General features: G+C 42.9%; 1 protein-coding gene across 3 annotated transcripts; it reads right to left on the reverse strand.

The window, feature by feature from the left end:
• Window positions 1-388: 388 nt before the first annotated feature.
• Window positions 389-27,997, reverse strand: LOC120062372 (protein phosphatase Slingshot homolog 3-like). Of its 3 annotated transcripts, XM_039012296.1 has the most exons (17): window positions 27,851-27,997; window positions 27,096-27,282; window positions 25,224-25,261; window positions 24,813-24,999; window positions 24,031-24,146; window positions 23,819-23,887; window positions 21,810-21,875; window positions 20,096-20,278; window positions 17,383-17,476; window positions 16,881-17,009; window positions 15,536-15,582; window positions 15,265-15,411; window positions 14,840-15,040; window positions 13,063-13,240; window positions 3,785-4,033; window positions 3,578-3,676; window positions 389-3,503 (listed from the first exon to the last, which is right to left on the reverse strand). In XM_039012296.1, exons 2-17 carry the CDS (start codon window positions 27,141-27,143, stop codon window positions 3,309-3,311), a joined length of 2,046 nt encoding a protein of 681 aa, XP_038868224.1. In that variant the 5' UTR covers window positions 27,144-27,282; window positions 27,851-27,997; the 3' UTR covers window positions 389-3,308. The 3 variants fall into 3 exon arrangements, with proteins under 3 accessions (XP_038868224.1, XP_038868225.1, XP_038868226.1); XM_039012297.1 differs by lacking the exon at window positions 21,810-21,875; XM_039012298.1 differs by lacking the exon at window positions 16,881-17,009.

A 27,997-nucleotide genomic window follows, 5' to 3' on the forward strand; every position in this document is an offset into this window, starting at 1 on the left:
TGATGCTGTAAGTACAGGCGGATGTTTGAGACAGTACATAGAGGCAGTATCAAATGGTTTAGGGATTTTGACCAAAGGACTGTCAAGTCATCCATATGTGACAACAGGCTTCATGTTGTTTGGGGTTGTGTTTAGGGAGATATGTTAATCACTTTTTTAATTTATTTTTCTTCCCAGGTTGTCGTTTCAGACAGCGATGAAAGAGGGAGTTACTCTGAACCACGACAATTCATCGGGACCTAACTTTAGGGGCCAAAAGTTTCCATTATACTAGTATTATGTAAATATCAACATAACTAAAGGCTCTTAGCCAATCCAACAATTTTTCCCCCGTTTGTTGTACACAGAAAAGTCAATAAAAAAAAAAAAGGCACAAATGAACATGACATTGGTTACTCTGAAACATTTATTCACTCATACAGTATAGCTGTAAACAAATGTGCTGAAAACAGTGGGGGAGATAACACTTATCCAGAACAATAACAGATACAGGTCATTGATCAATTTGATTGCATAACAGCAGAGGTTGGCTCAGGCAGTGTCAATGGGATGAAGGTTTCAATGATGAATATAAAAACACAGCCAGCTGAAGACTTTAAAAACCATTGGATCGATAAAGAAATCAGCATGAAGAACCATTCAGTTTAACTGAGGAAAGTTCCGAAACTTACCATAATGCCAAAACTACCTCAAACCTCTCAAAAGTCCAAAATAGACAAAAACCCTACTGTAACCTGACCGCTAACATGCACGCTGGTCATAATCAGCAAAGTCAGAGGACATACACAGAGGAACGCATTCAATGCAAGTAGCTACATAATAACACAATCCCATTCAAGCAAGGAACAAGACAAACCTTTTAATCAATATGAAAAACAGCCACCAGCTCAGAGAAATAGCAATATACCGTAGATATTATAAATACTTTAAATCAGGGTCTGTGTATTCGGGTAATAACTTGGTTATTTGGGTCCCACGTCCAAGGCACTCTTACAGCAAGGCTATTTGTGGAACGACAGCAAAATATTTAAAAAAATTAAAACATCTCCAATAATTTAAAGGGATTTAACACCCAAGATTTAAAAAGAGGGTACGAGTTTTCTAATGATCCTCAAATCTGTTGTCTTTAGATTAAGGCCTACATTCAATCAGTTCAAGCGTTAACCGGAGATAGCAGGCAACCGCTTAGCGGATGTTTTGGTGGTGTCGCAGGTGAGTGGAACTCAAGTCAGTGAGCAGCTGCTCGATCATTGTAACAAAGCCACATCCGCCGCACTCACGTTAGAAGTTCAGAATGAGAAAGTGAAGGCTATATAGAAATAATTACGCTCAAATTGAAAAATCATTAAACAAAATAATGAGGATTTCTATCAGCGTAATCAAGGTGTAGATTACATCTCACATTCCAGTGTTCGAACTTGTAAACAAGTCTGCATGGGTTTTTTCTTAATGCGACTGCATGCTGGGAGCCAGTTGTGAATTTGACAGCTCTAACTCAGTTCCACCTCCAACACCGTCAAAACATTAGCTACGCGGCTGTCTGCTGAAGCAGATCTGATTGAATTGGGCCCTAAAACTCAAGGACAGAAAGTTAATTGGCACAGAGGAACACATTGTCACAGTCTGGTGCCCTTGGATTGGTCATGAATTGGTCCAGAATAATAACACAGCTTAAAACAGTCACTCATTATTACTATTTTGAAACCTCAGTGAGAAAATTCAAGTTTTGGATCATTGAGCCAGCATGAATTAGCATGCCATTTTCATAAAGTAAAAAGATCTAGCTTGTATGTGCGTTTAAAAAAAAAAGAAAATCCATAAAATAAGGGCACTTAAAATACACAACCTGAACTGGCAGCCTCAAATTCAGAGAATACAAATTAATTATTGCATAGATATGAAACCATAGAGGTCATAGGTCATGAGAGAAGGAGGGCACACTACACATGCGGTATGATAATGTACTTCAGTGACAGTAGGTAAGTCTAACCAGAAATACTAAGCTTTGGTCGTACACATAATTATTGGTGTCGTAATACTGCAGTGACATAAAACAAAGTGAGCCATCACTACCAATGGAGTGTAAATGTGTTGGGGAACAGTTTGTGATATATTAAAAGAACCAAAAAGGAAATATTGTGCAAAAGGAATAACGCTTAAATAATCAAATTATACAGTGTACACAAAACATTAGGAACACCTCTTTCCGTGACAGGTGAATCCAGGAGAAAGTTATGATCCCTTATTGATGTCACCATTTCAAATCAGTGTAGATGATGGGGAGGAGACAGGTTAAAGAAGGATTTTTGAGACGAGGATTGTGTTTGTGTGCCATTCAGTGGGTGAAATCAGCTAAACAAAATATTTAAGTGCATTTGAACGGTGTAAGGTGCCAGGTACCCCGGTTTGAGTGTCAAGAACTGCAACGCTGCTGGATTTTTCACACTCAACAGTTTCCTGTGTTTGAGGACATCCAGCCAACTTGACACAGCTGTGGCGAGGATTGAAGTCAACATTTGCCAGCATCCCTGTGGGAACGCTTGACAGCTTGTAGAGTCCATTCCCCAATGAATGTTTTGTATACTCCGTGTATAACGCTATGATAGTTGGGAGTCTAAAGCCTTGTTCACATTGGCAGTTTGAAGTAACAAAAAAAAAAATGCATATACGATTCAAATCTGTTCTTTTTCCTGCAGTATGAACAGAAACATATTTCACCTTCGTAGGTGGGTTGAAATCAGGTACTAATCAGATTCCTGGCCATGCAACTTGTCTGAACAGTCAAATCGGATTTATTTGCCCGCTAATGGTTTTTAGACTCATTTGGCATATCTTGTTGCTTGCTAGCCACTCTGTTGACAGTTTGACAAGAACATGGTAGCTAACGAGCTTGTTAATTGTTTACAAACAAATTAGTGAATGTGCTAGTTGACTGCTTTGGCTAGTCAAAAATGACTTATTGCTACACCACCAATCAGCCTACACCACCGCGCGCACACACCCATCATTACTATGATAACTAGTGTAGCCATGTAAGCAAATGCCTGCTGTCTGAACAAACACAAATCTGATTTGGTCACTTGTAACTTGCTGTTTGGACAGTCAGTATTCCAAAACAGAATTGAAAAACACTGATTTTAGCTTTAAGGCCTGCAGTGTGAACAAGGCTTAAGTAGTATGATGTATATAAATACCTTTGGGTGATTCATGTTTATAGCTTGAAAGAAGGCAGAACATTTAATCTCTTCCTATTAGTGTCTACTCTAGGCTTCTCTTTCTCCATCCATTCTCCCCTTCTCTCTCCCCCTCTACCGCCCTTCCATCATCTTGGTATCTCCTTCCCTGGACCCAGGTTTACTTGGCCCCGCCCCTTCACATTTTATGGGATCTGATAGGCTGCTTGGCTCAGGTGAAACATCCACATGGGCCCTCTGATGCATGAGGCCCTTCCGTCCATGACTCTGCCTCCGCTGCCCTGGAGACCGCCGGTGACTGTTGGCAATCTACATCGCCGAATAATAAAAAGTTAAGAAAGGGTAGGAAAAATGGTTGCTTTCTTTTCTCTTACACCTCTTACCTGTTCATTCCTTAGGTCCTCATTGTCCAGTTCGTTGATGGACTGCATGAGAGAGAAGAGGTTCATCCTGCCACTGCGACTGGGGCTCTGAGAGGACGCCTAGAGGGAGGATATTAAAGATGGATAAACAGGTTGGTTTTGACATTGGTTCAATGTAATATAAAATGTTAGAGAAGGTTTTGTCATGTCACTTGAGAGGTTGCCCACCTTGTCACTGTCGTGTACAGTGATGAGGGGATTGGCTGCAGACGGTTCCGTGGGTGGGGCGGCCGGTTCCGTGGGTGGGGCGGCCGGTTCCGTGGGTGGGGCGGCCGGTTCCGTGGGTGGGGCGGCCGGGTCCGTGGGTGGGGCGGCCGGGTCCGTGGGTGGGGCGGCCGGGTCTGTGGGTGGGGCGGCCGGTTCCGTGGGTGAAGCGTCTGCGTCAGTCTCAACCTTGGGGGCAGGCTCTTCAAATACCTAGTCAAAACAGAGATTGAGGTGCAATCAAAAGACTCCTCTCTCAAAGGATTCACAAAAACCAAATAATCCGGATCTTGACAATATCATCCTAACTAGGGCTGTTACGGTGACTGTCACGAGTAATGACCTTAATGATGTCACCATTGCCCTTGAGTCTAAGCAATGTTGTGCTGCTATTTTTATTGACTTGGCCAAAGCTTTTGATATGGTAGACCAGTGGTTCCTAAACTTTTTATAGTCCCGTACCCCTTCAAACATTCAACCTCCAGTTGCGTTCCCCCTCTAGCACCAGGGTCAGCGCACTCAAATGTTTTTTTTGCCATCATTGTAAACCTGCCCCATACACACACCACAATACATTTATTAAACATTAGAATGAGTGTGAGTTTGTCACTTCCCACGAGCCGGGTTGTGACAAAGAGCTCTTATAGGACCAGGGCACTAATAATTTTGCTCTTTATTTAGCCATCTTACATATAAAACCTTATTTTTCCATAAAAAATTCTGAGTAACTCACAACAGGTTAATGAGAAGGGTGTGCTTGAAAGGATGCACAACTCTGCAATGTTGGTTTGTATTGGAGAGTCTGTCTTAAATCATTTTCCACAACTAAGGCACAGACTGCGTTTCATGCTAGTGAGGGCCGAGAAGCCAATCTCACATAAGTACGTGGTTGCAAAGAGCATCAGTGTCTTAATGGCACGATGAAACTGAGCGCAGCCCAATCCAGAAGCCTGGCAGTGGCTTGATTAAATTTTCACAGAACTGCTTGCTGCAATTTCGATGAGGCTCTCTTGTTCAGATATCGGGAAGTGGACTGAGGCAGGGCATGAAAGAGATAACGAATCCAGTTTGTGTTCTCCATTTCGGTAAAGTACCTGCGTAATTGCGGATCCAGCTCACTCAGGTGCGTCGCTATATCACACATTGTCTGTAAGCTCGAGTTCATTTGCACAGAAAAAAAAAACATCATACAATGATGGAAAGACCTGTGTGTTGTCTGTCTTTGTTAATGCAGACAGAGAAGAGCTCCAACTTCTTAAATCATAGCCTCAATTTTGTCCCGCACATTGAATATAGTTGCGGAGAGTCCCTGTAATCCTAGATTCAGATAACTCAGGCGAGAAAAAAAAACCACCCAGATAGGCCAGTCGTGTGAGAAACTCGTCATCATGCAAGCAGTCAGACAAGTGAAAATGGTCAGTAAGCGCATCTCTCAATTAAAAAGAAAACATCAATACTTTGCCACTTGATAACCAGCGCACTTCTGTATGTTGTAAAAGCGTTACATGGTCGCTGCCCATATCATTGCATAATGCAGAAAATACATGGGTCCAGAGGCCTTGCTTGTTAACCATTTTCACTGTAGTGTCCAAAACGTCTTTCAAGCTGTCAGGCATTCCCTTGGCCGCAAGAGCCTCTCGGTGGATGCTGCAGTGTACCCAAGTGGCGTCGGGAGAAACTGCTTGCACGCTCGTTACCACTCCACTATGTCTCCCCGTCATGGCTTTTGCGCCATCAGTACAGATACCAATACATCTTGACCACCAAAGTCCATTTGATTTCACAAAGCTGTACAGTACTTTAAAAATATCCTCTCATATTGTCCTGGTTTCCAGTGGTTTGCAGAAGAGGATGTCTTCCTTAATTGACCCCCCCATAAATGTACCGAGCATATACCAGGAGCTGTGCCAGGCCCGCCACATCTGTTGACTCATCCAGCTGTAACGCATATAATTCACTGGCTTGTATGCAAAGCAGTAATTGTTTCAAAACATCTCATGCTAGGTCACTGATGTGTTGTGAAACAGTGTTTGATGAAGTCATTGTCTGTATAGTTTTTTGGGCCTTTTCCCCCAGCCATATCCACAGCAACAGGTAGAATTAAGTCCTCCACAATAGTATGGGGCTTGCCTGTCCTAGCCACTCAGTAGCTCACCATATAAGACGCTTCCAGCCCCTTATTAAAATGGTATCTGTTGCTTTTATACAGGTCTTACTACTCGAAAGTCATCTTTATTCTCGCTCAAAAAACTCCCGTGGCTTATTTTACAAATTGTCATGTTTCGTTTCTAAATGTCTGTGCAAGAGTGAATGTTTCCCGCAAGAGTGTAACAGTTAATGTGATTGGATGTTAATTATTTGAATCGGCTACCTGTATTTGACATTGTGTTAATTCGCTGAACACTAGATGGTTTAATTTTATTTTTGGCAGTGGAACGAGGCTACTCAGGCGAAAAAAACTCATCCAAAATGTATAGCCCCGTTGGAAAACATGAAATGCACTGTTTGAAAATGTGATAAAAAAATAAAATAAAATATTTTTTTAATTTGGCGTACCCCCGACACCATTCCCCAGTTTGGGAATACCTGCAGTAGACCATTCCATTCTTGTGGGCCGGCTAAGGAGTATTTGTGTCTCGGATGGGTCTTTGGCTTGGTTTGCCAACTACCTCTCTCAAAGAGAGCAGTGTATAAAGTCAGAATATCTTCTGTCTCAGCCACTGCCTGTCACCAAGGGTGTACCACAAGGCTCAATCCTAGGCACCACGCTCTTCTCAATTTACATCAACATCATAGCTCAGGCAGTAGGAAGCTCTCTTATCCATTTATATGCAGACGATACAGTCTTATACTCAGCTGGCCCCTTCCGTATTTTGTGTTAAACACTCTACAACAAAGCTTTCTTAGTGTCCCACAAGCTTTCTCTGCCCTTAACCTTGTGCTGAACACCTCCAAAACAAAGGTCATGTGGTTTGGTAAGAAGAATGCCCCTCTCCCCACAGGTGTGATTACTACCTCTGAGGGTTTAAAACTTGAGGTAGTCACATCATACAAGTACTTGGGAGTATGGCTAGATGGTGCACTGTCCTTCTCTCAGCACATATCAAAGCTGCAGGCTAAATTAATATCTAGACTTGGTTTCCTCTATCGTAATCACTCTTTCACCCCAGCTGCCAAACTAACCCTGATTCATATGACCAGCCTACCCATGCTAGATTACGGAGAAGTAATTTATAGATCGGCAGGTAAAGGTGCTCTCGAGCGGCTAGATGTTCTTTACCATTCGGACATTAGATTTGCCACCAATGCTCCTTATAGGACACATCCCTGCACTCTATACTCATCTGGAAACTGGTCATCTCTGTATACCCGTCGCAAGAACCACTGGTTGATGCTCATTTATAAAACCCTCTTAGGCGCCCCCCCCCCCCCCGATATCTACTGCAGCCCTTATAACCCACATACAACACCCGTTCTGCCAGTCACATTCTGTTAAAGGTCCCCAAAGCACACAAATCCCTGGTTCGCTCCTCTTTTCAGTTCGCTGCAGCTAGCGACTGGAACGACCTGCAACAAACTGGACAGTTTTATCTCAATCTCTTCATTCAAAGAATCAATCATGGACACTCTTACTGACAGTTGTGGCTGCTTTGCGTGATGCATGGATGTCTCTACCTTCTTGCCCTTTGTGCTTGGTTGTCTGTGCCGAATAATGTCTGTACCATGTTTTGTGCTGCTGCCATGTTGCTACCATGTTGTTGTCATGTTGTGTTGCTGCCATATTGTTGTCATGTTGTGTTGCTGCCATGCTATGTTGTTGTCTTAGGTCTCTATGTAGTGTTGTCGTCATGTGTGTTTTGTCCTTTATTTTTAATCCCAGCCCTCGTCCCCGCATGAGGCCTTTTGATAGGCCGTCATTGTAAATAAGAATTTGTTATTAACTGACTAGCCTAGTAAAATAAAAAAGGTTAAATAAAAATGACCGCAGTCAAATCCCACGTGACCATTAAGTCAAGGTAACTAGGCTACTCCAAAACGGTTCTCTGTAAATAAAAGGCGCTGATGGGCGTTAGCAGGTTGCGTAGGCTACTAATGGTCGTTAAGTCACTAATGGCCTGGTAACTCTGCGTTCTATTGTCCCTCTAACATCAATACATATGGTTGATGATATTACTAGTTTATCTAGCTTGTTCTGCGTTGCATATAATCGATGCGGTGCCCATTAATTTATGATCGAATCACAGCCTACTTCGTCAAACGGGTGATGATTTAACAAGCGCATTCGTGAATAAAAGCACTGTCGTTGCACCAACGTACCTAACCATAAACATCAATGCCTTTCTTAAAATGAATACACAAGTATATATTTTTAAACCTGCATATTTAGTTAATATTGCCTGGTAACATGAATTTCTTTTAACAAGGGAAATTGTGTCACTTCTCTTGCGTTCTGTGCAAGCAGAGTCAGGGTATATGCAGCAGTTTGGGCAGCCTGGCTCATGGCGAACTGTGAGACCATTCCTTCCTAAGAAAGAACGTAATTAATTTGCCAGAATTGTACATAATTATGACATAACATTGAAGGTTGTGCAATGTAACAGCAATATTTAGACTTAGGGATGCCACACGTTAGATAAAATACGGAACGGTTCCGTATTTCACTGAAAGAATAAACGTTTTGTTTTCTAAATGATAGTTTCCGGATTTTACCATATTAATGACCTAAGGCTCATATTTCTGTGTGCTATTATATTAAGTCTATGATTTGATAGAGCAGTCTGACTGAGCGATGGTAGGCAGCAGCAGGCTCGTAAGCATTCATTCAAACAGCACTTTCCTGCATTTGCCAGCAGCTCTTCGCTGTGCTTCAAGCATTGCGCTGTTTATGACTTCAAGCCTATCAACTCCCAAGATTAGGCTGGCAATACTATAGTGCCTATAAGAACATCCAATAGTCAAAGGTATATGAAATACTCCTATAATAACTACAACTTCTTACCTGGGAATATTGAAGACTCATGTTAAACGGAACCACCAGCTTTCATATGTTCTGAGCAAGAAACTTAAGTCAGTTTTTTTTACATGGCAAACATTGCACTTTTACTTTCTTCTCCAGCACTTTATTTTTGCATTATTTAAACCAAAATGAACATGTTTTATTTATTTGAGACTAAATTGATTTTATTGATGTATTATATTAAGTTAAAATAAAAGTGTTCATTCAGTATTGTTGTAATTGTCATTATTACAAATGTATATAAAAAATAAATAAAATCGGCATCGGCTTTTTTTGGTCCTCCAATAATCGGTATCGGCGTTGAAAAATCCTTATCGGTCGACCTCTAGTTGCAATAGTAGAATACTGCCCTTTTCCACGCTCCATTTTTTTCTCATGCCTCCAAAAAAATGTGTTGCATTCTGAAAACGTACGTGTATTGACCATGGAATTAAATGTCAAGTTCCACATTTTTATATTTAAATAGACCGCTATTATTCGAAATGTCTCATCCATACTTCAAACAGCTCCACGCTCCAAGTGAGTGGAACAGTAGGATAGAAAAACATAATAAATAAATATAATAAGATATTTCTAAAAAACCTTTTTTTGCTTTGTCGTTATGAGAATGTATTTTAGGGTCTGAATACTTTCCAAATGCACTGTATTTTCCTGCATTCTAGACTAGAGCAGTAAGTGAACCCATGTATTAAATGTCAGTTTAGTTGGAACGCAGATCTATTAAAATGCTGATTTTGAGGGTCTGAAGGGCAGACTTTTGAAAGCTAGCATGACTCCCTGATCTGAATGAGGATAAATGGAGAGTTACAGTTCTCATTCCGAAATGGACCCAGGGCTTTCCCACTCGAAATGGACCCAGGGCTTTCCGACCCGAAATGGATAAATACCTTTTAAAACAGAGACTAACATAATTATCTGGTTGATAAGCTGAACCGGGTTGGAGCAAAAGTGCCCTCAAACCGAGTCATAGCGCAACATTTCTTTATGCAATCACGTGTGAAAACAGAGTTCTGATGGCCTCTACCAGGCTTGATTTATTTCTCAACTTCTAATATTAGGCACAAATTGCATCGCTTTTCAACAGCGTAGCCTACTCGGTAAAAGAGTCCTACATTCTCTATTCAAGTGCATTCTGATGGCATGCCCATGCAGCTGATAATGGCTCATTTTTAATCAACACCAATTTCACACATGCAGTGCATTCGGAAAGTTTTCAGACCCATTGACTTTTTCAAAATTCAGTTAAGTTACAGCCTTATTCTATAATGGTTTAAATTACATTTTTTCCCCCCTCAATCTCCACATAATGACGTCACAATACCCCATAATGACAAAGTGAAAACGGGTTTTTAGAAATATCTTATTTACATAATGTCACGTTCCTGACCTATTTCTGTTAGTTTGTTGTATGTGTTAGTTGGTCAGGACGTGAGTTTGGGTGGGCATTCTATGTTTTCTGTTTCTATGTTGGTTTAAGGGTTGCCTGGTATGGCTCTCAATTAGAGGCAGGTGTTTGGCGTTTCCTCTAATTGAGAGTCATATTTAGGTAGGTTGTTTCACAGTGTTCGTTGTGGGTGGTTGTCTCCTGTGTCAGTGTTTGTCGCACCATACGGGACTGTTCGGTATGTTTGTACATCGTCATTTTTGTGTAGTCTATTTTTCCCTGTTCGTGCGTTCTTCGTGTTTTATTGTAAGTTCGTATGTATAGGTTTGTCTACACATTCGTTTTGTTATTTTGTTAGTTAAATCAAGTCTAGTTCGTTTTCTGTCTTAGTTGTTTTGTCGTGTCTTTATTAAATCATGTCATTTCACAAAGCTGCGCCTTGGTTCAATCACTACTCCTCCTCTTCGGTTGAAGAGGAGGAGGACTACCGTTACACATAAGTATTCACACCGTTTGCTATGAGACTTGAAATTGAGCTCCGGTGCATCCGGTTTCCATCGATCACTCTTGAGATGTTTCTACAATTGTTTATTTATTTTTTAAATTAAAAAAATATATATTTACTTTTTTTTAAGGGGTGGATCAGCTTAATATTGCAGAAAGAATGTTGCTTCCAATGTAATTGTCTGCATCATTTCCAATCCCCCATATTTTTTTGGTAAATATATATATCCATACACGTATCCATACATATACACATACCTATATAGACATACATACTATTTAAAAGAATATACCTTTATTATTATTCCCCGCAAACCCTACCATCGATCCCCCAATTGGAGTAAACTAATAAACACTTCTGCTTTTACCTTCAATTTATACATCTTATACACAGTCTACTTTACAATAGTTCTCTCTTGTTTGTTCTTAGTCCTTCCTGTTTGTTTCTACAACTTGATTGAAGTCCAGCTGTGGTAAATTCAATTGATTGGACATTATTTGGCAAGGCACACACCTGTCTATGTAAGGTCCCACAGTTGACAGTGCATGTCAGAGCAAAAACCAAGCCATGAGGTTGAAGTAATTGTCTGTAGAGTTTGTGAGACAGGATTGTGTCGAGACAAATTTGGGGAAGGGTACCAAAAAATGTCTGCAGCATTGAAGGTCCCCAAGAACACAGTGGCCTCCATCATTCTAAAATGGAAGAAATTTAGAACCACCAAGACTCATCATAGAGCTGGCTGCCCGGCCAAACTGAGCAATCGGGGGAGAAGGGCCTTGGTCATCGAGGTGACCAAGAACCCGATGGTCACTGACAGAGCTCCTCTGGAGATGGGAGAACCTTCCAGAAGTACAACCATCTCTGCAGCACTCCACCAATCAGGCCTTTATGGTAGAGTGACCAGACAGAAGTAAAAAGCAAGTGACAGCCCGCTTGGAGTTTGCCAAAAAGGCACTTAAAGTACTCTGACCATGAGAAACAAGATTATTTGGTCTGATGAAACCAAGATTGAACTCTTTGGCCTGAATGCCAAGTGTCACATCTGGAGGAAACCTAGCACCATGCTGTGGGGATGTTTTTCAGTGGCAGGGACTGGGAGACTAGTCAGGATTGAGGGAAAGATGAACGGAGCAAAGTACAGAGATCCTTGATGAAAACCTGCTCCAGAGCGCTCAGACTGGGGTCGAAGGTTCACCTTCCAACAGGAAACTAAGCACACAGCCAAGACAATGCAAGAGTGGCTTCGGGACAAGTCTCTGAATGTCCTTGCGTTGCCCAGCCAGAGCCCGGACTTGAACCCGATCAAACATCTCTGGGAGAGACCTGAAAATAGCTGTGCAGCGACAATCCCCATCCAACCTGCCAGAGCTTGAGAGGATCTGCAGAGAAGAAACTCCCCAAATACAGGTGTGCTAAGCTTGTAGCGTCATACCCAAGAAGACTAGGTTGTAAATCACTTCCAAATGTGCTTCAAAGTACTGAGTAAAGGGTCTGAATACTTATGTAAAATGTAATTTCAGTTATTTTATACATTTGCTAAAAACCTGTGTTTCTGCTTTGTCATTATGGGGTATTGTGTGTAGATTGATGAGAAAAAAACGATTTAATCCATTTTAGAATAAGGCTGTAATGTTACAAAATGTGGAAAAGGTCCAGGGATCTGAGTACTTTCCGAACGCACTGCATTTGTTATAGCCCTAATATGTAAAGACAATATTAAATATAGAATAGTCCGATGGGTGAGACTATTATTACTTGTGAATGAGAGACTAATTAACAGCGTGTGCAGTCTAGGCTAGAAACTGAGCTTTCACATGATAGCTTTTTACTCTAAACACAGAACAGCCGCTTCATGTCCTCACTCCCTCGGCAATCGTATGAGAAAAATGTATTTTATTCAGCCATGTTCACTTATAGTCTTCTTAATATAAAATCATAAAATAATGTCACGGGAATTATAAGCATATCTTGTCTGCTAAATGAACAGCCTTGGCTGCCATTGTCATGGCGCATAGCCAGATAACATACAGTAGACCAACTCAGAATATTAAATTCTGTTCTTAAATACATTTCTTCATATCATGTTTCTTAAGACCTGCCTAAAATAATGGATTTACTGTGACGGTGTATATTAAATGAATTTATTAGACTTTAAAATTTTTTGTTGTTCTAAAGGCGCACATCAGCGGTTTGTATACTTTGGAGATGCTTAACGTGTTTATGTTAGAGGTCAATTACCATGAGACCGGCAATCATTTGCATGACAGTTACTAGCTGACCATATGTAATGTTCACCACAGCACTAATCCTAACCATAAACATTCTGTAACTTTTACCTCTTTATCTGCCTCATCAACTTCATCCGGACTCCCCATCTCTTCTTCATCCTCCTCCTCCTCTTCGTCACTCCCCTCCTCCTCCTCTTCGTCCTCCTCATCATTGCTGCGTGAAGCAGCAGACCTCTTTCTCTTCTCTCGCGACATCCGCCTCCAGAGAGCGCTGTGGCGCTGCTGACTGGAATGGAGGGTACAGTGAACATACAGGTGATGTCGACGATATCATAACCGCCATCGATAAGAGACAATACTGTGCAGCCGTATTCATCAACCTGGCCAAGGCTTTCGACTCTGTCAATCACCACACTCTTATTGGCAGACTCAACAGCCTTGGTTTCTCAACTGATTGCCTCGCCTGGTTCACCAACTACTTCTCTGATAGAGTTCAGTATGTCAAATCGGAGGGCCTGTTGTCCGGACCTCTGGCAGTCTCTATGGGGGTGCCACAGGGTTCAATTCTCAGGCCGACTCTTCTCTGTATACATCAATGATGTCGCTCTTGCTGCTGGTGATTCTCTGATCCACCTCTATGCAGAGGACACCATTCTGTATACTTACGGCCCTTCTTTGGACACTTAACTAACCTCCAGAAGAGCTTCAATGCCATACAACTCTCCTTCCGTGGTCTCCAATTGCTCTTAAATGCAAGTAAAACTAAATGCATGCTCTTCAACCGATCACTGCCCGCCCATCCAGCATCACTACCCTGGACGGTTCTAACTTAGAATATGTGGACAACTACAAATACCTAGGTGTCTGGTTAGACTGTAAACTCTCATTCCAGACTCACATTAAGCATCTCCAAACCAAAATTAAATCTAGAATCGGCTTCCTATTTCGCAACAAAGCATCCTTCACTCATGCTGCCAAACATACCCTCGTAAAACTGACCATCCTACCGATCCTCGACTTCGGCGATATCATTTATAAAATAGCCTCCAACACTCTACTCAAAAAATTGGATGCAGTCCATCACAGTGCCATCTGTTTAGTCACCAAAGCCCCATATACTACCCACCACTGCGACCTGTACGCTCTCGTTGGCTGGCCCTCGCTTCATATTCGTCGCCAAACCCACTGGCTCCAGGTCATCTACAAGTCTTTGCTAGGTAAAGCCCCGCCTTATCTCAGCTCATTGGTCACCATAGCAGCACCCACCCGTAGCACGTGCTCCAGCAGGTATATCTCACTGGTCACCCCCAAAGCCAATTCCTCTTTTGGCTGCCTTTCCTTCCAGTTCTCTGCTGCCAATGACTGGAACGAACTGCAAAAATTACTGAAGCTGGAGACTCATATCTCACTCACTAGTTTTAAGCACCAGCTGTCAGAGCAGCTCACAGATCACTGCACCTGTACATAGCCCATCTGTAAACAGCCCATCCAACTACCTCATCCCCATACTGTATTTATCTTGCTCCTTTGCACCCCAGTATCTCTACTTGCACATTCATCTTCTGCACATCTACCATTCCAGTGTTTAATTGCTATATTGTAATTACTTCGCCACCATGGCCTATTTATTGCCTTACCTCCTTTATTTTACCTCATTTACACACTGTATATAGACTTTCTTATTTTTTCTACTGTATGTTTGATTATTCCATGTGTAACTCTGTGTTGTTGTATGTGTCAATCTGCTGTGCTTTATCTTGGCCAGGTTGCAGTTGTAAATGAGAACTTGTTCTCAACCATCCTACCTGGTTAAATAAAAGGTGAAATAAAAAATAATAATGTCACACACACACACAAACCAAACACGATAAATGAATATGCTGACCTGGCGTTAAGGATGCCGCTGTAGGTGTGGAGTTGCTTCATGAAGCCGACGTTGGGCTGGACAATGGGCCTGCGGTCCCTGACGTAGGACAGAGCCACCTCCAGGGGCCAGCGCTGCTCCTTCATGGCGTACGCCACCACCGTGGACCCAGAGCGAGACACGCCCATCTTACAGTGCACCAGCACCGCCTTGCCACTCTGCCTGTATGGGGGGAAAGAGAGGGGTTGTGTCATCATTGTGCGACTACTGATGGAGTGTCATCATTGTGCGACTGTCGCTGGTTTATCCAGGGGGGCACAAAGTTACAACACATTCAAACAGTAAAAAAATATTTATAGAAAAAACAAATCTATGTCAAAGCCATATCGTTAGAGTACAATGCAGGGAGAACGTATAGGAGAGAGAGGGGAGGAGGGTGGAACTACCTGGCTGTGTTGATGAAGGTGTATGTGTCTTTCCAGTGTGACAGCAGGTCTGTAGCCTCCACGTCGTACACCCTGATGTTCATGTAGCTGAAGGACTCTGGGAAGAAGTTATCGATCTCCCGCGTAATGTTCAGGATGTAGCCCACACTGAAACATCGGCAGAAACTTAGTTACCCAGCAACCACACACTTTGGCTTGCTCGTTTGCACGCACCTTATACAAGTCAATAACAAGAGCACACGCACACCAACACAGTAAATGAAAGGTTTACTTGTTTTTCTGTAGCTCCTCAAAGTTGGCAGCATTCCACTCAGACCCCTAAAAGAGAGAGAGACAGAGCCTTATTCACTGAAGACGAGAGGACACTAGAGGGCCAGAGCTTTATATTCAACAGCTGTAAACACTAGGCTCTGAAAAGGGAAGTTCGAGTCATGCGACATACTCTTGGTTGCAGCACACTTCCCCTGTGGCTCAGTTGATAGAGCATTGCGCATACAATGCCAGGGTTGTAGGTTTGATTCTCACGGGGGGACCAATACCAAAATGTATGAACTATGCACTCACTACTGGAAGTCACTCTGGATAATAGCGTCTGCTAAATGACTCAAATGTAAACATTTAAAAATGTACTTCCTGTCATGATCAGCTCTGAGGAGATTTCCTTACAACTTAACTGGTCCAGTGTCATATATTCTTTACAACCTCATAATTAAGGTTAGGGGCTACTGCTGAGTGGCATCTGATTCCAGAGCTGTGGTTAGGGGCTACTGCTGAGTGGCATCTGATTCCAGAGCTGTGGTTAGGGGCTACTGCTGAGTGGCATCTGATTCCAGAGCTGTGGTTAGGGGCTACTGCTGAGTGGCATCTGATTCCAGAGCTGTGGTTAGGGGCTACTGCTGAGTGGCATCTGATTCCAGAGCTGTGGTTTGGGGCTACTGCTGAGTGGCATCTGATTCCAGAGCTGTGGTTAGGGGCTACTGCTGAGTGGCATCTGATTCCAGAGCTGTGGTTTGGGGCTACTGCTGAGTGGCATCTGATTCCAGAGCTGTGGTTAGGGGCTACTGCTGAGTGGCATCTGATTCCAGAGCTGTGGTTAGGGGCTACTGCTGAGTGGCATCTGATTCCAGAGCTGTGGTTTGGGGCTACTGCTGAGTGGCATCTGATTCCAGAGCTGTGGTTAGGGGCTACTGCTGAGTGGCATCTGATTCCAGAGCTGTGGTTAGGGGCTACTGCTGAGTGGCATCTGATTCCAGAGCTGTGGTTAGGGGCTACTGCTGAGTGGCATCTGATTCCAGAGCTGTGGTTAGGGGCTACTGCTGAGTGGCATCTGATTCCAGAGCTGTGGTTAGGGGCTACTGCTGAGTGGCATCTGATTCCAGAGCTGTGGTTAGGGGCTACTGCTGAGTGGCATCTGATTCCAGAGCTGTGGTTAGGGGCTACTGCTGAGTGGCATCTGATTCCAGAGCTGTGGTTAGGGGCTACTGCTGAGTGGCATCTGATTCCAGAGCTGTGGTTAGGGGCTACTGCTGAGTGGCATCTGATTCCAGAGCTGTGGTTAGGGGCTACTGCTGAGTGGTATAAGCCAAGACGTCAAATGTGAGTCAGATGGGACTCACCAGGTACAAATAGTCAAATATTTTGGAGGGCTTGTCCATCTGCGCCATGGTGACCATCATTTCATTGTCGATGTATTCCTTGTAGTTCTTCATATCCATGCCTATCCTGGTCTCCAGGGCACTGCGGACCTGGGGAAGGAGACAGGAAGAGGATGGCCAACTGATCAACAGCACAACACCATGTTTGCTCCCTCTGGGAATTCAATCCATCCATGAGGTTATAAGGGGCTGTTGAGCTCTGGTTGTGACTTGGCTGGTTTAATTGGCTTGTGTTACAAGTGAGGTGTCATAGATCCGGACACAAGACTCTTAAAGTCATTAATTTAGGTCACAGACTGTAGACAGACTGCCTCTATATTACCAGACAATTGATTTACTTCTACTTGTATTTCAGACAGCTATGTCAGCCATTGTTTGTCCGTGACAAGTATTGGTCTTCTTGCATACTTTGGGGCTTGTTCCAATATATAACATCCCATCGTCTTGTCCTTCTCTGTGGTACCTGTTTGGAGGTGATGTTCTCCAGGTCCTCTGTTCTCATGATGTCTCGGAGTTCCTCTTTGATCTGCCTCTCCACAGACACCCTCTCCGTCGAGCTGTGCAGAGACAAGAGTATCACTACCCGCTTCCCCTTACACAGTTCACCAACACACAAACATAGAATAAAACTTTGTCCATCCAGGATGGACATTTTTCTTTGGCATCACTTTCCATTAAAATAATCACATACACATACATTCTCATATCATACACATTTAAACCAGTCAGTCCATCATGTTGTACACTAACAGAGGACATGAATACATTCACTCACAACCGACCGCTGTCCCAACTACACTGGATAGATAAGTACATATACTGATACAATTTACTTTGCATTTAGTCGTCCAACAGCACAAGGTACGAATTAATGTTTGAACACGTTCTTCTTGGCCATTCTGAAGTGCCAGACAGAGTGAAGCCTCTCAAACTGAGGGTGGGAGGGGTCGCCAACGACTGCCGGTGCCTTCTTTTTGGTTGCCTTGTGGAAGAGAACGCTCAAATGTGCTTGTGATCGACCAATTACTTTGCTGGCTGTGTTTACTATTCTGGTCAATTTGCTTTTGCTCGTCACGCTCAGATTACCAGGCGGTCATATTGAACGTGAGGATGCACCAAGCTGCTGTACACCCTCTCCAGTACATCCTGGCTGACCCCAAACCCCTTTCATTTCCTGATTAAGAACAGGCGTTACCTTGTTTTTATTTTTAGTTTTTAAATACAGAGTTCTACCAGAGCCATGTCATCCTCATACTTGAAAAGGCTCACATTGCTTCCTTGGATCTTCAGCTCATTAGTGTAGATAGAGAACAGTGAAAGGACACACCTGGGGCACCCGTGTTCAGGGTCAGTTCAACAGAGGGGGCTCCATTCATGAGGACCCTCTGTAGGCGGTCAGTTAAAAAGTTCTTCATCCAACCTGTGAGGCCTCCGTTGATTACTGGACCTGAATGTCGTTTCAGCAGTGTGTATTTGCATTGTATTAAAAGCTGAACTAAAATCAATAAATAAAATGTGATTTTGCATGTTGAAGCTTACTAGCCATCATGTTCACCAATGTCAGGGTAGCATCCTCAGTCCCCCTCTGTGCCTAATAGCAAACTAACAGGTCCAGTTGATCTGCTATGGAAAGGTTAAGGTGCTTACTAACAACCCTTTCCATGCATTTGTCCAAAAGTGGTGTGAGGGCCACAGGTCGAAAGTCATTTGGCCCCTGACTTCTTAGGCACCGGTACAATGGTCGACACCTTCCAGGATTTTGGCACTGTACAGGTTCTCATCAGGAGTTGAAACAGTCGTGTGAGCACTCCCTTGAGCCAGTCGGCGCAGACCTACAGTACTTTGCCCCATAGTCCGTCTGGGCCCGGTGCTTTGTGTGGCTTAATATTTAACAAGCATGAGGCCACCTCGTTCTCTTATCTGGACAGGAGAGGATTTGGTGATACTCGCACCTATTTGTTTACATTCGTCTCTAACAAAACCAGTGTAGGTCGTTTACAAAGGATGAACAGTCTGCCATATTATTCTCCATTTTCTTCCCATCATTGCATTAAGCCCTTCCCATGCTTGTCTTGCATGTACAGAACCTCTGCTCCACTTTATCCTAGGTCCAGGCACATAGACCAGAATAATGGTAATTTGTCCAAACTCGTGTGGTAGATAGAATGTTCCCGATGGGTGCCTGGTGCACACTTGTCCAATCACATTACACATCGTGGCCCAAGTATTATCTACAAAGATACATTAATTTGTGACGTTTTGTCTCGATCTGCTCTAAAGACAGTGTATCCATCAATGTTCACATTTAACTAGGCAAGTCAGTTAAAAACAAATTGTTATTTACAATGACGGCCTGCACCGGCGAAACCCGGACGACGCTGGGCCTGTTGTGCGCCGCCCTATGGGACTCCCAATCACGACCGGTCGTGATACAGCCTGGTCCTGCTTGAGCCACGTTTCTGTAAATCAGATGAAATTACTTCCCCTACAGTCCTCTTCAAATGTAGCCCTTGCCGCTAACTCATCCAGTTTGTTATTTAATGACCGCACATTTCACAGGGCTCAAGAGGTGGTATCAGGAACAGATGTTGGCTTCCCCGCCTCCGTACTCTGTTCCTGTTACCACCTCTTGAGCCTCGCTTCTTCTTAGTTTCCCTTTTTGACTTTGTAGAACAATCATCGGGCAAGGTAATGCTGTTTGGGTGTGAGCTTTCTCGGGAGCGGGTGACGGCTTCCCCGCCTCCATAATCTGTTCCTGTTACCACCTCTTGAGCCTCGCTTCTTCTTAGTTTCCCTTTTTGACTTTGTAGAACAACCATCAGGCAAGGCAATGCTGTTTTGGAGTGTGAACTTTATCTCGGAAAGAGAGCATAAACTCATGAGTAGGTGATGGTGGTTGATTTACTCACTGAATCTCTACAACCTCCGGCAGTGATTGTAAAGTTTTCCGCATTTTACTGCGATTAGAATTAAGGTCGTCACACATGCCACGAACAATATACACTGTTAAACTTGCGACACACTTAGATGTCGATAAAACGAAACAAAATGTAACGATATAACTATAAAAACAAACAATATAAACAAACAATTCACGCAGGTGAGCTCAGGGTCAGGCAGCATTGCCGCGCCCCCTAGGATGTCAAAAATAAATAGAGAGAGACACGTGCACACACCTCTGTCCGGCGCTGTCCCTCCTAATTGACTCCAGGCCTGTCATGGCTCCCCACTCGTTTAGACAGAGGCGATTAGACTCCACATGCCCATAGTAGTGTTGGGCCCAGTCCAGCCCACAGCCTGGAATCACTGCACCCTTCACCGCCCGCTCACAGCAGCCATGCAGCGCCTGCAACACTGACCTGGGGACAGCGACAGACACATTAGGCGCAGGGGTGGGCAATTCCAGTCCTTGAGGGCCTGATTGGTGTCACAGTTTTTCCCCAGCTAACACACCTGACTCCAATAATCACCTAATCATGATCTTCAGTTTAGAATGCAATTTGATTAATCAGCTGTGTTGGCTAGGGATGGAGAAAAAGTACCCAATTGTCATACTTGAGTAAAAGTAAAGATATCTTAATAGAAAATTACTCAAGTAAAAGTCACCCAGTAAAATACTACTTGAGTAAAAGTCTAAAAGTATTTGGTTTTAGGTATACTTAAGTATCAAATGTAAATGTAATTGCTAAAATGTACTTAAGTAGGCCTCCTGAATGGCACAGCTGTCTAAGGCACTGCATCGCCGCGCTAGAGGCGTCACTACAGATCCGGATTCGATCCCGGTCTGTGTCGCAGGCGGCCGCAACCAGGAGACCCATGAGGCCGTACAAAATTGGCCCAGCATTGTCCGGGTTAGGGGAGGGTTTGGCCACTCTAGTGACTCCTGTGGCGGGCCGGACGCATGCACGCTGACACAGGACGCCAGTTTGTACGGTGTTTCCTCCAATGATGGGACAAGACTAACTACCAATTGGATATCACAAAATTGGGGAGAAAAATTGGCATCAGACATTTTCTTAGATTTTTTTTTTTTTTTTTTACTGATAGCTAGGGGCACACTCCAACACTCAGACATAATTTACAAACAAACATGTGTTTAGTGAGTCTGCCAGATCAGAGGCTGTAGGATTGACCAGGGATGTTTTCTTGGTTAAGTGTGTGAATTAGACAACTTTTCTGTCCTGCTAACCATTCAAAATGTAATAAGTACTTTTGAGTATCATGGAAAATGTATGGAGTAAAAAGTTCATAATTTTCTTTAGGAATGTATTTAGGTAAAAGTAGTCAAAAATCTAAAAGTACAGATACCCCAAAAAACGACTTAAGTTGTACTTTCAAGTATTTTTACTTAAGTACTTTACACCACTGAAAAAGTGTGACACCAATAAGGCCTTCGACAACTGGAGTTGCCCACCCCTGCAGGATCTAGACAGGGGAAGTGGCAAGGCCATGACAGATGAAAGCGTAGAGGTTCTAGGTCATTCTATTACAGTACTGAAAAGGAATATTGTGTGTGTGTGTTTACTTTATGGAAACATAATAAAAGTCTGTATGGAAACAAGCTTGAATAAAACCTACCACTCAGTCTGTATGGAAACAGGCTTGAATAAAACCTACCACTCAGTCTATATGGAACCAGGCTTGAATAAAACCTACCACTCAGTCTGTATGGAAACAAGCTTGAATAAAACCTACCACTCAGTCTGTATGGAAACAGGCTTGAATAAAACCTACCACTCAGTCTATATGGAACCAGGCTTGAATAAAACCTACCACTCAGTCTGTATGGAACAAGGCTTGAATAAAACCTACCACTCAGTCTGTATGGAAACAGGCTTGAATAAAACCTACCACTCAGTCTGTATGGAAACAGGCTTGAATAAAACCTACCACATGGTCTGTATGGAAACAGGCTTGAAGATTCTTGTCTCTTCTGCTGACGTGACACTGAACCCACTGAGGAGGGAGATTGAGAGAGAACGTGTGCAAGACAGATGGTGTGAGAATGAGAACACTGTTAACTGTGTGAGCCTGCTGATGGCAGAAAACCAGTCTGTGGGTGTGAGTGTCAGATCAAAGACCGTCTGTATCAAACAGACACAGCATGTGAGCCCTATTACTAGACTTGGCCGAATATACCATTTAACGGGGTATTTCAAAATACAGCCAGTATAATTTTCAATACCGTTAAAAAAAAATACAAAAAAATATAAAAGTTGAGTACAACTATAAGAAGTCTAAGATGTGTCAAATAAATTATATCCAGTTCAGGGCTCCAGCTATATATTTGGTTTGCTAACTTGCTAGCTAAGTGTCTAGATGTCAAGATCAAGCTTCTTGGTTACAGCAGAGACATTAAATTCCCTCTTGGATAAAGATCCCTGTTGCCTAAATTGTGTTGTGAGACAAATATTTGTGTCATTATTATTATAATTGACTAATTAGCGCCCCTTGTACGCACTTATGGTAATACCGTATACCCCAGTATAGTACAGAAACGGTATGAAAATCTGGATAGAGCCCAACCCTACATATTATCTATACATTACAACTACACAGAACAGGCAGGGCTACAAAATCAAAACTCTAATGCTGTTTCTGGGGTTTTATTTAGCTCCAGATCTGAACATGTCCTCAAAAGCTCTTTCATACTCCTAGTTAAGATCGGAGGTGGAGTAATCTGATCCTAGATCTGTGGTAAAAGGAAACTTCTTGCTTGAGCCGACACTCCTGCACACTCAGGTCAATGAGCAACACAATCCTGACCACATCACAGAACAGCCAAAAGCACTATATAAACTTTACAGTCAACACATTGTTAGCAAACCTTTATAAAGTACTTACAGTGCATTCGGAAATTATTCAAAGCCAATGACTTTTACAACATTTTGTTACGTTACAGCCTTATTCTAAAATTAATTAAATAAACATTTTCCTCATCAATCTACACACAATACCCCATAATGACAAAGCGAAAACAGGTTTAGACATTTTTGCAAATGTATTACAAATTTAAAACTTAAAAACCTAATTTACATAAGTATTCAGACCCTTTGCTATAAGACTCAAAATTGAGCTCAGGTGCATCCTGTTTCCATTGATCATCCTTGAGTGCTCAGGACTGGGGCGAAGGGTCACCTTCCAAGAGGGCAACGACCCTAAGCACACAGCCAAGACAACGCAGGAGTGGCTTCGGGACAAGTCTCTGAATGTCCTTGAGTGGCCCAGCCAGAGCCTGGACATGAACCCGATTGAACATCTCTGGAGACCTGAAAATAACTGTGCAGCAACACTCCCCATCCAACCTGACAGAGCTTGAGAGGATCTGCAGAGAAGAATGAGAGAAACTCTCCAAATACAGGTGTGCCAAGCTTGTAGCGTCATACCCAAGAAGACTCTAGGTTGTAAATCACTGCCAAAGGTGCCTCAACAAAGTACTGAGGAAAGGATCTGAAATCTTATGCAAATGTGATATTTCCTTCTTTTTTTTGCAAACATTTCTAAAACCTATTTTTGCTTTGTCATTATGGGGTATTGTGTGTAGATGGATGAGAATTTTATTTAATCAATTTTAGAACAAGGCTGTAACGTAACAAAATGTGGAAAAAGTCAAAGGGTCTGAATACTTTCCGAATGCACTGTATGTGATGAATGCAGATGTTAAAAGTGTTGACATAAGGGGCGACATAGTGACAGAAACAGATGTAATTCGGGTACATAAACAGAGAGAGATTACTCATTAGTATTATTATGTCTGGCCAGCCTCCAAGATGCCAGGCCAACCGTGGAACAGGCTCAGCTAGCTATTTCCTAGTTTCCTCATTTGACTCCTGCACTCAGGAAATCCATCAATTTTTCTCTCTGTTTCTAACGGCAGTGGGTTTTCTCCCACTTCTTACCCATCTCCGTCCAGGTACACTTGTGTGGCACTCCATATGGGCACAACCATACCGATAGTACACTGATCACTGAAAGACACAGAGACAGACTGTTTTCATCCCTCGGTTTTGGCAACATTTACTAGATTTATTTTTAACACAAGTCGTTCTCTAGTCTAGACCCATCTGATGTATCCATGGAAACATGTTAATGGTTACAGCATGGAACACACCTGTCTGTGTCGGGGAAGTCCATGCCCAGGAGAATGCTCTCCTGTTTGTTACCGAGGGTGGAGACCACGATCAGATACCTCACTCTGACTGGACTCACTGACTCCAACCTCACTGCCTGCAAGGACAGGGGGAGGTAGGAGGGAGAGAGGGAGGGGGAGGTGAGAGGGAGGTAGGAAGGAGAGAGGGAGGTAGGAAGGAGAGGGAAGAACAGTGGGATAAGCGAACGGTTAAGCATAATAAGGGGTGAGAGAGGGGTAAAGGGCATTTATGAATGTGTAGGTGGATGTTACTAGTGGATGAGTGCCAGTCTGTGTGTACCATCACGCCAACTCCTTGTTATGCCAAACATGTTTGGGCTTGACAACGAGCAATGGAGTTGGCACGAACAGATCTGGTACCAGATCTAGGATGTTACATGTTGGTGGTGTATAGGGTGAGATACCATCCTTGCGATAATGTAAGGTGCTTTGAGACCTAGTGAAAAGCATTACATGAATGTGACCCATTAGTAGATGCTTTTAACATGACATTGCTCAGTGCATCGCGCCTGTTATTGTCATGCAATTGTAACAGAAGTGGTTTGGTGAAGCACGTAACAGTGATGAGTAACCCTGGCTGATGAGAGACCTGAAGACTGGCATTATCTAAGCACTAACACAGTGTTGTGGTATGCAGACTACAGATGACCCAAGTTTAAACCGTCACACAATGCCAGTCCTATCTATTGTATGCTTATTCTATACATTCTACCGGTGGTCATGTGACAGCTGATGGGTCTCACCAGTTTGATAGTGTCCTCTGGTCTTAGTAATGACACCATGGCATGCAGATGTCTGTGCTGTGTGTCTGAAGCTCCGCCCCCCAGCTTCAGGGGTGAAGAAGAGTGATTGGGTGATGTCTCTTCATGAGGCTCCTCCCTCTCTCCCTCCAAGAGAAGGACGGCCCCCTTGACCAGAGCAAAGCTCTCCCTGTTATGGGGGATTTAATTATTATTCCTGTATTATGAATTACTGTGAAACTGTATATTATGTTATTGTGCAGGAATGGTTGTAAAAATATATTTATATATTAAAAACATTTTCTCTGCAAGTTCAAATGTTCACAACATACATATCACAACTGTAGTTATTTTATCCAAACTATAGAAACATTTAATTCACAACCAAAAGGCCAACAACAACAAAAAGTATACCTTTTCTGAAGTCTGCCTCTTCTTGGAATGCTTTCATCCTTCAAGAAATTATTTGAAAGATGATTAATTCACTAACCCTTTAGCCAGTGCCAGTCCGTTTGGGCTATCATGCAAACTCCCTGTCAATCATTGCCATGCCAAACTTCACTTGACAATGACCACAATGAAGTTGGCAAGAACACAAACAGATCTGGGACCAGGCTATAAACTCTTCACTGTGAAAATCTACAATCTGATAAATATGTCATCTTTTGTTACATGATGAAGTCCGCTGATTACAGAGTGACAAACCTCTTTAATTATAGAGTCATTCCATTGATTACAGCAGAAATCTAAAGTGGCGTGTCCTGAAAGAATGAGCAGGATTACTTGTAAAATGTGCAGCTACAAAGATAAGAGGCAGAGGAAACAACTACGGAAGTTAAAAAACCGAGGGACACAGAGAAAGGAGGGAGACGGGGATAAGAAACAGAGGAATAGAAAAGACAACAGAGAGGGTGGGGAAAAAGAGTAAGAACAGAATGCATGAGGGAGTGGGGTTTAGCAGTGTGAGTGAGTGAAACTTGAGACAGTAACATTACCTGTTATGCAACTGACATGTCTAGACAGACACGAAAAAGAGTAGAGGGGTGCTGGAGACGAGGAGAGGACAGGAGAGGACAGGAGAGGAGCATTGTGGGTTACAAAGGAGGAGTGAAGGAGAAGAAAAAAAAGGAACTAACAGTAGTAGAGATTTAAGACTCAATGACAGTGGAATGCAGGGGTTTAAGACTCAATGACAGTGGAATGCAGGGGGGGGGGGTTATGGCAAAGTTATGTCCGCCAGCCTGGGGAAGCTGGGAACAGAAAAGTGAAACTGTTGCCTGATGTATTGGCACACTCGTAACATACCAAAGAGGCCTTGGAATTAACAACGTTTAAATGAGCCTGTTAAAGTTGCTCTAAAATGTTTAAAGAGAAGTGAAAGAGAAATACAGAAAGAGTGAGGGGAGAAATGATAAGGACATAAGGAGGATGAGTGTTACCATTTGGAACACTGTCTGTGTGGTGGAATCAAGGGTTAGGCAGCAGGAGTAGATTTGACTACTGTAGTCACCCACAAATACAGATACACTGTGACATAATGTACCTTGACCTTAAATCACACCCGATTCAATTAGTCAACTATCACCAAGCCCTTGACTAATTGAATCAGGTGTGCCAGTTCAGGGCTACAACACATATGTGAAATGTTGGGTGGTCCACGAGGAGAGGGTTGGGAAGAACTGATCTATGGCATGTTGTGCCCTCTAGTTATCTGCTTTATTGCTGCATGGCCGATGTTTTGGGGTGGGGGTGCTGACATTTGTCTGGGGGGGTGCAGAGGAAATATTTTGTTGAGGCGTGGGGCACGGGGGTACAAAATAGCTCTCCGCTCTGCTGACGAGTAGTTTTCTCCGCTCATACAGGAGTAATAAAGGCCTAGAGCACTAATTTTGTGGAACAATATATTAAACTATTTTAAATAACAAAACACATTTTTTTATTTTATTTATTGTGATTTATTAGGGGGTGCTGAAGCACCCTCAGTATCCCTACTTCCAGAGGCTATGCTATCTTCTCTACCAGGGACCATCAAAGACCCTTGACATCCACAGGGTACAATGTCGTGATGACGTCGAGAATATAATAAATACATCAAGCTGGACACTTGACAGCTTCAGGCAATGATTGTTGTTCATTAAATCAAAGAAAATATATTCTGGATGAATAGGCAATAGCAGGTGTAGGCAGTGCATCAAATCGCACAGTGTTATGATGTGAAGGCAATGTCATGGAAAATAAAAAATCTAGTATTTCTACATTGAGATGTGCGCGGGAAAGGGGACTCACCGGAGCCGTGGAGATGGACGGGGGCCGGTGCAGGGTCAGCAGAGCCATAGCAATGCACGGCTCGGTCCGCAGGTTCTTCACAAGCGCCTTGCGAGACGCGGGTCACAAGCGCCTTGCGAGACGCGGACAGGGGGGTTCCTCAAATATGTGGGAGGGTGGGCGTGGTGGCGAGGATGTAATCACAAATCTGGAACGTAGTTGGAGCGGATTATCAAATACCCGTTTCTAAAGATACAGTATGCTCTGCAGACAACCTAGATAGTGGAGGAGACGCAAATGGACATTTGAAACGTAACGTTATAGTTAGGCATCACATGGAAGATAGCCATTGTAGTGACATGCCAAGCATTCCTTCACAATGTCCACGTATGGTTATGAAATAATCGTGTGCTATACTGCGCTCGAGTGCACATCACACGCAAAGATCCCCCCAAAACATTATATATATATATATATATATAGTAGTTACAATTAAACAATAGCTAGCTAACTAGTCGTGTCTGAAAAATACCAACATTTGAGAAGCTAGAACATGGAGTTGATGTCATATGGAAGACATCAATTATGTTTGAGTTGACAGTGCTGTTGATCGACTACAAATCAACAAGCTGTGCCAGCTAACAAGCTAGTCAGGACGTAACTTACAGTCGATAGGCAACTGATCCATATGCTAGCTAGCTAAAAACAAGCGTGAAAGTGATAGAGAACGATCGAGCAAGAGTTCCTCTATTCCTTGCTTCCGACAAAATGCCTACTTATTTTGTATTTGGACGCTTCTCCTTCACACGCAGTCAGCTTCGATAGACAGCTATTTTTAATAATTCGCTTTGGCAAAAGTTGCTCCACTCTGATATCCAAAGTCAAGGAGAGTTTACTATTTAATGGAACCAGGAAGAAAACAT

The sequence above is a fragment of the Salvelinus namaycush genome, chromosome 17, assembly GCF_016432855.1.
Source record: "Salvelinus namaycush isolate Seneca chromosome 17, SaNama_1.0, whole genome shotgun sequence".
NCBI classification, from domain to species: Eukaryota; Metazoa; Chordata; class Actinopteri; order Salmoniformes; family Salmonidae; genus Salvelinus; species Salvelinus namaycush.